The following is a 15,068-nucleotide window of genomic DNA, read 5'->3' on the forward strand; positions in this document are numbered from 1 at the left end:
AGGAATATCTACATTTATGGTCAATGGTTTTGTTGTTCCAGGTGGAATTATATAATGTAAATATTTTCCTCTTGGAATTATCTTCCCAAATCTAGCATACGTTTCAGGCCCTAACCTCAACCTCAGCTTCATTGCATTTTTTCAACGTTCGTATTTTATTCTCTCCACCTTTCAAAATCTTATTGCCAAGAGATTCATATTTCCCATGCAAACCACCTCAAATTCTTTTTGTAGGAATGCAGATTTAGATAGCTGATAGATAAAGGAATGTAAAAGGGTAGGGATGAGAAGATGTTGTGAAAGCCGTTTCACAGAAGCATGATGTGGCAACACAGTAATAGAAAATGAGGAAAACTGAAGTTGAGCAATGTGGTGAGACATTGCAATACACCAAGTCAGTCTAAAGAAAAACTGAATTAGCAATGTACAAAAGGAGGGGCAAATGTATGAATGTGGGAGCAAGTATAAACAAGAGTCAACCAGTATCTATCGTTAACTGCTTTTTAAAATTGCTTATCAAGTAGACTTAAAATGTAAAGCTTCTAGATTAAAAAAAAATGGTATTTGTGTATGGGGAGCAGGCAGACCTGTAAGAGAACAAGAATGGGAGGGTTTTTTTTTTTTATTTTATTATTGGTTTGACAACATAATATTAAAGGACAGATATGGAGCTAAAATCCCCGAAGAGAAATCAGGACTGCAGATCTGACTCAGGATAACTGAAAACCTAAAGGTGGTTGAGATGAAAAATAGTGAAATACAAGTGAGGTGAAAATACCAAAGAGCTGTCCTTGGGGAGAGATCCAAGGTGGTGAGAAGAAGGAAGCAGAGACTGACTGCAGAGATAGCAGACAATAGCAAACACAGAAGAAAAATGGTAGGTTATAAGGTAATAAAAGTCAAAGGAAGGGAACATTTCAAGAAATCCCAAACTGCTGTTAAAGGCATCTGCAGAGCTCAAGCAAATCCACTCAATCTGAGAAGAGAACCTTAAAACTACTTACAAAGGGATTACGAATGACTACTGAATGCATTAACAAAATTTAAGCCAATAGCTAAATTAAGAACAACCACAAAAACAGAATCTAAATAATACTCTGAAGAAAAGGGCTATGACTTTTTTAAACATGCCAATTTTACTTGCTTTTTACTTTATCATTAGCTGATCTATCATCAGTATTGCATTTTGTCTACATGGTTTTCTCTGTGACTCTATTTAGGTTTATTTTAAGCTCAAAGAGGCTAAGATCTATAACTAAATGTGGCAATGGTGACAATACGTCAAATACAAAAATAATCAGTTCATCTAAGTAATGGGTCTATTTACTCCCTGAGTTAAAATTAATTGCACTTATGAATATGTTCATATGTGTATTCACCAAAAAAGTAGTAATATACATTTGTTGATAGATAAATAGATAGCTATGATGTTTCTTGAAAAAATCAACAACATCTATAATTACTTGCTTGTTGGAGAGAGGAAAAGAATGAAAAAAGAGGGAGAGAGGGTGAGGGGATGAGAGCAGAAGAGAGGAAAAATTCAGTGTGTAGGTCTCAGTGATTTAAAATATCCAACTAATTGGGGCACCTGGGTGGCTCAGTCGGTTAAGCATCTAACTTCGGCTGAGGTCATGATCTCACAGTCCATGAGTTCAAGCCCTGTGTCAGGCTCTGTGCTGACAGCTTAGAGCCTGAAGCCTGCTTCGGATTCTGTGTCTCCCTCTCTCTCTGCCCCTCCCTGCTCACACTCTGTCTCTCCCTCTCTTAAAAATAAAATAAATATTAAAAAAATATTTTTAAACAATAAATAAAATATCCAACTAATTGATAGTGAGCATTTATTGATATTACATAATTTGTAGTCTCAGCGAATGTCTGTGAAATAATCTTTTGATTTAGCCACACCTTAATTACATGAGAGAAGAGCTCTATCCATTATTTTTGCCGTAGATATTAGGAAAATGTTGCATTTGAAATGGTTTCTCAATAACAAGTTCCATACAAGCATTTATTCAGAAGAATTATAATTCTACAATTGTAATTCTAATAAACTTGAAGCAAAGTCAATTATCTCATAAAAATAAATAAAAAGAATTTAAGAAGAATTTCTGACAGTATTCATGGTTATGTAATTGGATATAGGAATTTAATGAGAAATTGGAAGATATTGCTCTTATAATTAGTAATATAACATACTATAATTAATTACACTGTACTTTATGTGCATAAAGTAACAAGGTATCACTTACAGTACTTACTCCTTACAAATCTAAGAGATAGAAATGATCCATCTTTTTTATTTATTTTTTATTTTTTAATGTTTATTTACTTTTGAGAGAGAGAGAGAGAGAGAGAGAGAGAGAGAGAGAGAGAGAGAGGAGAGAGGAGAGAGAGAGGGAGACACAGAATCTGAAGCAGGCTCCAGGCTCTGAGCTGTCAGCACAGAGCCTGATGGGGTGGGGAGCTTGAACTCATGAATCATGAGATCTTGACCTGAGCCAAAGTTGGATCCTTAACCGACTGAGCCACCCAGGTGCCCCATGATCCATCTTTTAGGTGAAAGCATTGACAATGATCACTTGATCAAGCTCATAATGCAGAAAATGGTAACTGTCAGAACGAAAGCTAAGCCAACAGACTATTAAATGTTAAATTTCAGTCATACGGCAGACACAGAGATGCACTGCTGCTAGAAAAAGAGCAAGAGCACGGGAGAGAGAAAGTGAACCTGACCACCCGGGCACAGATGTGCAGAGATTGCTGACACACCGCATGTGAATCTGAAAACTGAACTCTATACCCAGCAACAAATGTCTTCCAAAAGCAAAGGAAAAATACTTTTCTCAACAAATGATAGGGGAGGAAAATTCACTGCTAGCAGACCTGTACAATAAGGAAGCTTAAAAGAAGTTATCGAGTTAAAACTTCCCTCTCAAATAGAAGTTTTGAGGCACACAAAGAAATGAAAAGTACCAAAAATGATCAAATGAGGATAAATGTAAAAGAATGCATTTCAGGGGTACCTGGGTAGCTCAGTTGGTTAAGCAGCAGAATTTCGTTCAGGTCATGATCTTGCAGTCTGAGTTCAAGCCCTGCATCAGGCTCTGTGCTGACAGCTCAGAGCCTGGAGCCTGCTTCGGATTCTTTGTCTCCCCCTCTCTCTGCCCCTCCCCTGCTTATGCTCTCACTCTTGCACACTCGCACTCTCTCTCTCTCTCTGAAATAAACATTTAAAAAAGAATATATTTCATTTTGAATCACTTAAAAAGATCACAGTCTTATTAACAATGTACTGTAGAATTTGCAACGCACTTAGAAGTAAAAACGTATGGCAAAAATAGAACATACATGCGAAGAATGAATGGAACCCGGGCAAATATCTTTCACACTATGTAAAGGAGTCATAATATTATTTGAATGTAGACTATTAAAAGCTAAAACTGAACGTTACCAACTCCAGCAAACACTAATTTTTAAAAGAGCTATCACTAAAAAAAGAAAGCTTAAAGAGGTATAAATAAGTCAAGTATGAGATTAAATGGAATCATCTTTGAAAACTATATTTAAAGGAAGGCAGGAAAAGGTAAAAATCTGACACAGAAACAGCAAGATGATAGATTTAAAACATATATATAATCATGAAAACATAAATCACCCAAATATACCAATTAAAGGCAGTGCTTGAAGACTGAGTTTAAAAAAGCAAGATTCAAATATATGCTGTCCATAAGAAATCCATCTTAAATATATAAATATTGGTAAGTTAAAAGTAAAAGTAGAAAAATATACCATGCAAATACTATTTAAAAACTCAAGTAACTCTATAAGTATCAGAAGATGCAAACTTCAGATAAAGGAATTACTATCAGGGATACAAAGAATAGTAAAAAAGAAATGCTATGGGAGTCATTTCTTGACTTTTATGTCAAGAAAACATAGAAATCATGAAGTGTATGCATCAAAACACATAAAGCAAAAACAGATAAAACTGAAAAAATATACAGAAAAATCCATTATTATAGTTGGAGTTGGCAACACTCATTTCTTAATTGACAGAGCAAGTAGACAGAAAATCAGTAAGAATACAGAAAGTCTGAAAACACAATCAAACAAATTGACCTAACCGTCTTTTGTAGAATTTTCCACCTACAACAGCAAAATGTTTTCAAGCGAACCTGGAACAGTCACTGACATAACCCATATTCTGGGGCAAAATAACATATCTCAGTACATTTTAAAAGAATAAAACCATACAGAATATATATTCTCCTTTTATAATAGAATTTAACTAGAAATCGATATCAAAAAGATATTAGAGGGGCGTCTGAGTAGCTCAGGTGGTTAAGCGTCTGACTCTTGATTTTCGGTCAGGTCATGATCTCAAGGTTTGTTGAGACTGAGCTCTGCACAGCAGAGCAGGGCTCTGCATTGACAGCATGGAGCCTGTTTGGGATTCTCTCTCCCTCTCTCCCTGTCTGTGCCCTGCTTGCACGCATGTGCTCTCTCTCTCTCAAAATGAATAAATAAACTTAGGGGGAAAAAAAGATACTTAGAAAAGCTATAATATTTGGAAGTTAAACAAATTCAAAATAACTGGGCCGCAAAGGAAATTTTAAAATCTTTTGAATTGAATGAAAATCAAAACAAACATCAAAATTGTTGAAATGTAGCTGAAATAGTAACAAGAGGAAAATATATAGCATTAAACTTTACATTAGAAAAGAAGAAAGGCCTAACATCACTATCTAAGATTCCACCTAAGACCCGAGAAAAAGAAAAAAACTAAACCGAATGCAATCTGAGGTAATACATAGCAGAAACCAATGAAATAGCAAAGAGAAAAATACTAGAGAAAATCATTCAAGTTCAAAAGCTAATTCTTTGAAAAAATTAGTAAGCTTCCATATAGTTAAATTAGGATCAACTTACTAACATGAGTAATGAAAGAGGGAACATCCTTACAGATTCTACATATATTAAAATGATACAACGAAAATGATATAAAAATATGAATTTTTGTGCCTGTATGTCTGATACACAAATGTAGTGAAAAATTTACGTGAAAAATACAAACTACAAAATCTTACTCCAAAAGAAATAAGTAACCAAAACTTCCCTATTATCTACAAGAAATTAAATTTGTAGTTAACAGGCTTCTCATAAAGAAAATGTCAGGGCTAGGTTTCACTGGTAACTGCTATCAAACAATTAAGGAAGAAATAATATCAACTCTACATATTATTTCCAGAATATTTGAAAGATAAGTAAAACTTCCCAAGGCACTTTATGGGACCAAAACTACCTCAATACAAAATGAAGAAAACACATTTACAAGGGAAAAAAAAAAAACTGAAGACAATCATCCTTCACAAAAATGGAAGCAAACATCCTATTGGCAAGTAGAATCCAACAATACATACATGCCATAAGGAAGGTAAGTTTAACCCAGAAACGCAAGGGTAATTAAACCATAAAATTAATCAATGTAATTGGCTTTAGCAACAGACTAAAAGTGAAAGCCATAATATCATTTCAATAAATAGAAAAACATCACTTGAAAAAATCTGACTTTTGTTTATCATAAAAAAAACCCTCTTAGCAAAGTAGAAGTAGAATTTCTTCACCCTAATAAATATCATCTACAAAAAACCTATAGCCAACATAATAGTTAATAATGAAAGAGAAAATGTTTCTTAGGGTTGGGGAAAAAGCAAAGATGTCTATTCTTTCTACTTTTATTAAGCATTATCTTCCAGCCTTTACGTAGTACATGAAGGAGAGGGAAAAAAGCATACAAAAAGAGAAGTAAAAGTTTTTATTGATGTTCTTCTACAAAAAAAAATCACACACACAAAAAATGCTACTAGACGTAGTAAGTTGAAGAAAGTTATGACACAAGGTCACTACAGAAAATCCATTTCACTTTTATATATTATATATAGCCAATTGGAAACTAACATTTAAAAAACAATACCATTTAAAATAGCATGACAAAGATGAAATTCTAAGGATTAAATCTAATAAAACATGTACAAGATTTATACATAGAAAACTACAGAATACTTCAGAGAGAAATAACCAAGATCTGAATAAATGGAAGTTATACAGTGTTCATATGTCAGAAAACCCAATATGTTAACATATTATTCTCCCCAAATTTATCTACAGATTCAGATAATATATTGGTTGGTCTATTTGTACAATTTGACAAGATTATTCTAAACATTACATGGAAACCCAAAGGACCTAGAATTCAAAACAAGTGTGTGTTTTTTTTTTAATATTTTTATTTATTTTTGAGAGAGAGAGTGAGGGAGAGGCAGGCAGAGGATCTGAAGCAGGCTCTGTACTGATAGCAGAGAGCCTGACACGGGGCTCGAACTCATGAACCACGAGGTCATGACTTGAGCTGAACTCAGACACTGAACAAATGAGCCACTCAGGCACCCCTCAAAACAAGTTTTAAAAAGAAGAACCAGAGGGGCGCCTGGGTGACTCAGTCCATCGAGCGTCTGACTCTTGATTCTGGCTTAAGGTCACGATCCCAACGTCATGGGATTGAACCCTGCATTGGGCTCCATGCTGAGTGTGGGGCTTGCTTGAGATATATATTCTCTCTCTCTCTCTCTCTCTCTCTCTCTCTCTCTAAAGAAAAACAAAAAAGAACAAGATTGGAGGACTCGTATTACCTGATGCAACATGATAATGTGTTATTTGCACAATGATGGACACATATAGGTCCACGGAATAGGATAGAAAATCCATTAGAAATAGACTCATACATACAGTCAATTGATTATTGGCAAAGGTGTCTTCAAAATCCAATGGAGAAAGGATAGCCTTTCACAAATACTGCTGACAACTGGAAATCCAAATTTAAAAACAAAACAAACAAAAATCTTTGACTCTTACCTTGCAAAACATACCAAAAAAAAAAATCGCAATGAATTATATACCTAAAGGTAACACCTAAAATTCTAAGAGTCCTAGAATAAAATAAAGGAAAATATTTATGACCTTATAATATGCAAATAATTCTTCGGGCATACAAAATAAAACTGAATGATTAAAAAAAATGGTAAGTTGCACTTAATCAAAATTAAAATCTTCTGTTTGCAAAATAGCATTAAGGAAAAAATATGCACAAAAAGATAAAAGAAAACATTTACAAAATGTATATTTGCCAAAGAACTTATAACCAGAATATATAAAGAGCAATTATAACCAATAATAAGAAGACATTTCACCCAAGAAGAGATATGTACGGCAAAGGAGCACATGGAAAGATGCGCAACACTCTTAGTAAGGAACAATACCCCAAAACTGTAATCAGAAACCATTACACCCACTACTTATTAAACTGACAATACCACGTGTGTTATCAAAGAAGTGGGACAAGTGGAGCTCTCAGACATTGCTAGTGGGAACATAAAATGATACTTTGGAAAGTAGTTTGAAAGTTTCTTATAAAATTAAATAGACACCTGCCATATGAATTAGCCATTCCACTCTTGGGCACTTACCTAAGATAAATGGATATATGTGTTCTTACAAAGACCTATTTGTGAATATTTACGGCAGGTTTGTCAGAAAAGCCTAAAACTAGAAACAACCAACTATCCATCACTGGTGAATGGATGGATACACATATTGTTGTCCATCCATAAAAAAGAATACTACTTATTAATAAACAAAAAGAAAGATACATGTAACTCCCTGGTCTCAAAAACCGTACTGAAAAAAAATGGCTACCTACTATATGATTCTATTTGATATGACATTCTGGAAAAGGCAAAACTCTAAGGATAGAAATCAGATGATGCTGTCAGGGACTGGGAGGAGGGCATAAATACAAAGGGGTATGAGGAAACTTTTGGGGGTGATGAAGACTGTCGTGAGAGTCTCACTACTGTATATGTTTGTCACAACTCATCACATTAAAAAATGTAAAAACACCAATACATCCAACTTTCACAAATGAATTGTAAAATTAAAGGACTTGCTTCCTGAAAGGAATTCAAGAAATATGGATAGCTGATTGCTTCCAGTTAATTTTTTTGGTTAGCCTCAACAAATAAGCAGATGTCATGCTGTTCTCAGGGTGGCCTCCACAGACAATGGTTCGAAGATCAAACAGTCTCCACCAAATGTGGGACCTCTCTAACAGGTGATCTGCTGGGCAAAACATTCCACTGATGTGACAGAGTCTCTGCCAGGTGAGCATTAAGGTCTAACACCTCTCTGGTCTAATCTTGCTTCCACCTTTTCTTTTTATTACCTCCCAGTTAACCTTTTGAATTCTTAACTCCACCTTTTGGCCTGCTTCCTACAAAGATAAGTCTCTGTCAGACTTTACCTGGAATAGCCTGAGGAAGCAGGCAGTGAGATGGGGTATGGGGACCGTATCTCTCACCATGAGCCCTTTAACAAGGAGGTCCACAGCCCTGGAGGTATTTTCAGACAACCCCAGCACAAGGTAGTGATCCAACTGTTAAAAAGTTCATTCACATGTGGAAAACTGGGATGCTGTATAATTTAAGTGGAATGCCCTAGCCAACGGGATGATTCAGGTATCTGACATGTATGGAGAATGATAAATACGAAAATAATGCAATTACAAATACTTGTTGCTAAATTGCATTGATGCCCTAAAGGTTGATAATGCAAAGTGGAGGGCAATTAACCAACAACTGTAAAAATAAAAAAGCCACAGAGTTTCTTTGCTAGCTTACAAAGAAGTCCTCACCTCAGGCAGGGGGCAAGCAGAACATGAATCAAGCAGGGGATTTGATAGTCACAATGGCTCAAGTCCAAAGACAGTTGGACATTTAGCAGGGGCAGGTCTATACACCAAAATCAGAGTTCTGATTGAGAAACCCAGGATTCTGACACATGGGATGCGAACAACTGAGTAGAGGTTCCTGAAGGTTCCAACCTCCCCAGACCTCTTCTGAGCCTGAAGAAGTGATCTCAACCTCTCCATTAAGAGCTATCACACTCCTACCACCAGCAGCAGCAAAGTAAAAGGAAAATACAGAGGTCTTTCTCCCATGGAACAACGTGTGTCTACCTCAGGAAGTGTCTCCAATTCTACTTCTGGTCACCAGGTCTATAAAAGATTAGGTCACAGCCAGGGACATGTTAGGTCTGATAAGAGACGAAAGGGGAATTACCTGAAAGGAGCCACAAGACCTAGACAGCACCTACAAGCAGGACTGGGGAGAGGAATCTAGACCAGAAAAGCCAGAAATAAAACTGAATATATCAGCATTTGTTGACTTGTGGCACTCTCTCAGACCACAGGACATGGCATTTTGACAAGGACCCCAGAAAATGGTGCAAACTCACTGGCTCCAAAAAACTAGAAACAAGCAATGACCTACACTGACTATGGTTGAAATGCCTACATTGCATAGAGAATTCTGAGGAAAGGTTAAAGGCTCAGGAAAGTGAGCATGCTAGAATAGACATATTATCTGAGGCCAGAAGATGCATCAAAGGATTATGGTCCATGGAAGGATTCAGTCACCAAGGTCATCAGAAATACACTGGTCAGAATAGAACCAAACTCACTAAAAAAGAGATTCAGTGGCTCTCCTCTGCGGGCCAGGGTGAATGTAAAGAGCCTGTAATAAATGTTGACTTGCTAAAAGGAATGGGAATAACAGTGCCTTAAACTACTAAATATACCCCAAGAACCCAAAACTCAACCTGTGTGGCAAACAGTTAAGGTCCATCTCTCCATCACCTGTGGAAATAAAGTGACCTTCTCTGGGCACCTGGGTGGCTCAGTCGGTGAGGTGTCCAACTCTTGATTTCAGCTCAGGTCATGATCTCATGGTTAGTGAGGTCAAGTCCCATGTCAGGCTCTGTGCTGCCAGTGAGGAGCCTCCTGGGGATATTCTCTCTCTCCCTCTCTCTCTCTCCCCTCTGTCCTTTCCCCACTGTGCATGCCCATGTGCACTCTCTGTCTCAAAATAGACATTTATTTCAATAAAAAATAAATAAACTGAACTTCTCACTACAAATGGAAATTCTCCAGAACTTATGATGGGAATGCCTCATTAATATACCATGGCCACACCCTGGAGAGCAGAACATTCAGTCTCGACAAAAAGTTCACCAACTAAACTATACCCATTCCTTCTTCACAACATTTAAAGCCTCTGCCTTATGGCCACTATACCAGCTGCCATGAATCGCAGTGCAGGACAGATGAGAGATGATGTTTACATGATAATAAAGCAGAGATGGTTTTGAAGCAAAGATTGTGGGAACTAGGCAGAATGAAAAACCCACTCACTACCACACCACCCCAGAAAGTGTAGAAACAAGTGGCCTCTAGCTGGCAGGGCTTTAGGGGGAAAAGTCTCAGCAAGAGAACAGATGTATGTTAAGACAAAGAGGTAGAGAGAAAGATCTGTGAAGAACGGGAGTTTGTCACCAGATGGAGTTTGTCACAGGATGTGTCCATCTCCACATACTTCTTTGCCTGGTTAATTCCTACTTATCCTTTAAGAGTGAAGTTAGCCGTCATGCCTTCCGAAGAGCTTGCCCTGTTCTTCCCATCCACCAAATCTTGACTTAGTGCCGCTTCAGGGTGTCACCACAGCGCCTCTGACGGAATGCATGATTTTCTGTCCTATTTGTTTTTATTGAGCCATAATTCACATGCCATAAAATTCAAACTTTTAAGGTGTACAATTCAATGTCTTTAGTGCATTTACAAAGCTGTGCAATCATCTCCAGTATCTAAGTCTGGAACATTTTATCAACCCAAAAAGAAAACTCATACCTATTAGCAGTCATTTCCCATTCACCCTTCCTTCCAGCCCTTGGCAACTACAAGTCTCCCTCTGTCTATGCATTTTATGCAATTACCTACTTTGGACACATTATGTAAATGGAACTACACAGTATATAGTCTTTTTTTCTCACTTCTTTCACTTAGCCTGGTGTCTTCAAGGTTTATCTTTGTTGTAGCATGTAACAATATGTACTTCACTTCTTTTTATGGCTGAATAATATCCCATTGTATCTATATGCCAATTTTTTTTTTTTTACCCATCGATCAGGTGATGGACATTCAGATTATTTCTATTTTTTTTAACTTTTTTTTGTAACTTTTATTTATTTTTGAGAGACAGAGCATGCACAAATGGGGAAGAAGCAGAAAGAGGAGGAGACACAGAATCCAAAGCAGGCTCCAGGCTCCAAGCTGTTAGCACAGAGCCCAACGCGGGACTCGAACCCATAAACTGTGAGATCATGACCTGAACCGAAGTCAGACGCTTAACCACCTGAGCCACCCAGGCGTCCCAGGATTATTTCCACTTTATGGTGACTATGACTAATGCTGCTATGAACATTAGTGAACAAGTTTTTAAGTGGACCTAGGTTTTCAATCCCCTTGGAGAGACGCCTAGGAAAGGAATTGCTGGGTCATATGGTAACTCTGTGTGTAACATTTTAAAGAGCCCCCAAACTGTTTTCTGTTTCACAGTCCCACCAGCGATGTAATCATCTCTCATTTATCTAGTGCTCAAATTTCTTAAGGGCAGGGATTGTCCTATGTTCTATCATATCCCCAGCATTTAGCACAGTGCCTAATGCAATATAGTTATGTTATGAGTATTTATAAAGTGAATGAGTAAATCAAAAGCCCAGAATAATTTTTTTTCACCTTATGCCCTCTTTTGGAGAAATCCTTATCAAAATACCCCTTCATCACAGTGCTCCCTCCAATATCTAACTTTCTTCTCTCTAGACTCCCCCTCTGAAACTAATCAAAGTAAATAACTTACTTTTAGGTGCCATCACTTGTTTTGTTTTGTTTTGAGAGAAAACATGTAAGTGAGGGAGAGGGACAGAGAGAGAGGAAATAGAATCCCAATTAGGCTCCACACTGACAGCATGACCCCATAACCCCAAGATCATGACCTGAACTGAAATCAAGAGGACACTCAACCAACTGAGCCACCCAGGTACCCCACCATGGGTGCTCTATGATTACCAGACCAGAGGATTGGGATCTACGTGGGACTCCTCACCTGCACATTAGATAAGTTAATATAAGGTAATCTGACAGTAGAATCAAGCGTTTCCATGTTGGCACCAATTGGCAGACGGGCAGATGTTCATGTGTATTTTTCAAAGTGATTCTCCAGCAAATCTAGGCCCAGGGCATATTTGGCTCTAGGTCACCCTCTGCTGGCCCTGCTGTCAAGAACACTACAATAGACCTGGCAGGGAAAGGAGCAAAGTGACTCCCAGATGGGGCAAGAGGCAACATATGGGGCCCATCCCATTACAAAATCACTCAGAGAAGATTTGCAGATGAAAGGCCTTGGGATTCTAGCAACACTGGGTGGGGATTAGCCTCCCATGGTGGGTACTTAAGCAGCCTGATGACTTCCAGTTCTGGCCAGTTAAAGAGACTATTGCATGGAGTAAATACTCACTTTGATCCTCAAACACAAAATGGACATGTACACTTGCACTTTAACCGTGGCCCACTCCTCTTAATATGAAATACGGCACACCTCTAATAAAAGATGAATATATTTTAATTCCTTATAAAATCTCACAAAACTCTGTCCACTTTTGCTCCTGATAAACACTTACTGATACAGAAAGAGAAGACTCCCCTGGTAGTCTATATAAGACACATCACATTGTACACATATAGTTGGCATCATTTCAAATTTTTAAGAATAGAAGTCGTGCGTAACTATGTTGAATAAATTATCGAACTTTTATGTAAATTACCTGTGGTAAACAGAATGCCCACCTCCCAGGATGCCCATGCCCTAATTCCTAAAGACTGTGAACATGTTACATTACATGGAAAAAGGGACTTTGCAGATGTAATGAAGGTTATAGACCCTAAAACAGGGATATTATCAGGATAATCTAGATGAACCCAGTGTGACCACATAAGCCCCTAAAAGGAGAGATCTTTCTCTGGTTGGAATAAGGAAAGATGCTGCAGAAGGAGAACTCAGAGAGATTTGAAGGGCAAGAGAATCTTGACCTCCTCTTGCTGGAAGGGGACCACACAGAAAGCAGGAGGAGGAATGTGGGCAGCCTGTAGGACCCCACAGCCTAGCCCCCAAAAGGCCAGCCCCCAGAATGACAGCTGACAAAGAAATGGGGGTCTCAGGGTTCCACAGTCACAAGGAACTGAATTCGGCCAACAACCTGAATGCGTCTGGAAGCAGATTCATCTTCAGAGCCTCCAGAAGAGGGCTCAGTCCAGCAAACACCAGGATTTCAACCGTGTGATATACTGACCAGAGAACCCAGCTGAGCCACTATACCCTTGACTTCTGACCCACAGAACACTATGAATAAAAACATTTGTGTTGTTTCAAGCCACTAAGCTTGTAGTAACGTGTTATGGCAGCATCAGATAACTAATACATTACCAAATGTCGATACATTAAATCCCAATATTCTATGATAATGAAACACAGTAACTACTAGAACAGTCAGTTAAAATCGCACACTCCTGGAACTAGTTCATGTTCCACTCCCAAACGTTATGTGCTATAATAAACACATGAGAAATTTCTACTCATAATTTTGGGGTAGTTTAAAATTATACTTAAGAATAATACACCAATTCCTAAGTAATTGTCCTCTCCAACATTTACACCATTAGCATTCATTTTTAAAAGGTAAATAGATAATTGCTTTGTCACATCTTTTTTTTTATTTTATTCTTTTTTTGAGAGAGAGGGAGAGAGAGAGAACTTGTGTTCTCTCTCTCTTTTTGTGAGAGAGAGGGAGAGAGAGAGAGAGAGAGGGAGGGAGGGAGGGAGGGAGAGAGAGAGAGAGAGAGAGAGAGAGAGAATCTTATGCAGGCTCCACACCCAGCACAGAGGCCCACATGGGACTCAATCTCATGACCCTGAGATCATGACCTGAGCCAAAATCAAGAGTCGAACGCTTAACCAACTGAGGCACCCAGGTGTCCTGCTTTGTCACATCTTTCAAATTAGCTTATCAGTTGATATAGTTCACTTTAGGTGTACATCTCTTTTATAATATGTTTAATATACTTAGATTCCTATTTTATGCAACTATATATTAGTCACATTAATAAAAGCCAGAGACCGTTAATAAAGTTGAATGAATCAATGTTCACAAAAATGTAAGAACATAAATGATGCCAAAGATGTAAAGGTCTCAAAAGTACAAAGAATTCTAAGACAAAAGTCACTCATATTCTTTACTATATAAATACATAAAGCCTATAACACTGCCTTACTTTCTAACAAGACTTTCAGTATAATAAAATAGAAGTGTTTTGGTACTTCTATTTCTTAAGTTAGTAGCTCAAAGCTGCATGTGGCTTCCTGCAAGCATGTCACAGTTCCTTCAGTCCCTGGTCTGCAGAGCACATGCTGAGGATATTCTAAGTTCTACCCGCTCCGGCCCGTGTTCCTAAATGACAACAATGCCAGCAAGATTGGGCTTTTACAGAGACTCTACAATATAATATAAAACCCAGGTTGGAAACACAGACACTTACTTTTTCTGAGTTCTTTCAGCCAGCCTTGCAATCTCTATAGCTGCCTTCCTTGCTTCAAAATCTTCCCTTTTCACCACCTCTCCAGTCCCCCGGTAGCCTAGCTCCACCAACTGGCGAGCCAGACCTTCATCCTAAAGAGAAAAATCAGTTGTAAGATTTGTGCACGAATTAGACATCTTATTTTATTCAATATATGCTGAATAAAGGAAAAAATCAGAATTATTTTAAAATGAGACATATTAGATATGAAAACTCAGAATCCTTTCTAACAATACTTTCATAAACATCTGATTTGTCATCCTTTGCCCACAGATGTAAGATGAAGAGGGGAAAAAAAAGGAAATAACATCAGTCACTAGATTTTCTCTAAGGGATTGGAGGACAAAAGTCTGTTGTGTTTTTAATCCATTTACAAGAGCAGCTGTAGGTAATTAATAGAGTATCTTTAAAACAATAAAACTGGAGACAATAGTACTCATACAAGAAAGACTTTTTTAAAAACCAATTGCACAAAAAGAGAATTGGGTTGCTC

General features: G+C 37.7%; 1 protein-coding gene across 2 annotated transcripts in view; it reads right to left on the reverse strand.

The window, feature by feature from the left end:
* CFAP299 (cilia and flagella associated protein 299) overlaps positions 1-15,068 on the reverse strand; it is a 594,205-nt gene that overhangs the window by 566,281 nt on the left and 12,856 nt on the right. For both annotated transcript variants that reach the window (XM_043572380.1, XM_043572381.1), the window contains exon 2: positions 14,537-14,667. In XM_043572380.1, the coding sequence (XP_043428315.1) occupies positions 14,537-14,667 (131 nt within the window). The remainder of the gene's footprint in view (positions 1-14,536; positions 14,668-15,068) is intronic.

This window comes from Prionailurus bengalensis, chromosome B1, assembly GCF_016509475.1.
Source record: "Prionailurus bengalensis isolate Pbe53 chromosome B1, Fcat_Pben_1.1_paternal_pri, whole genome shotgun sequence".
In the NCBI taxonomy this organism is placed as follows: domain Eukaryota; kingdom Metazoa; phylum Chordata; class Mammalia; order Carnivora; family Felidae; genus Prionailurus; species Prionailurus bengalensis.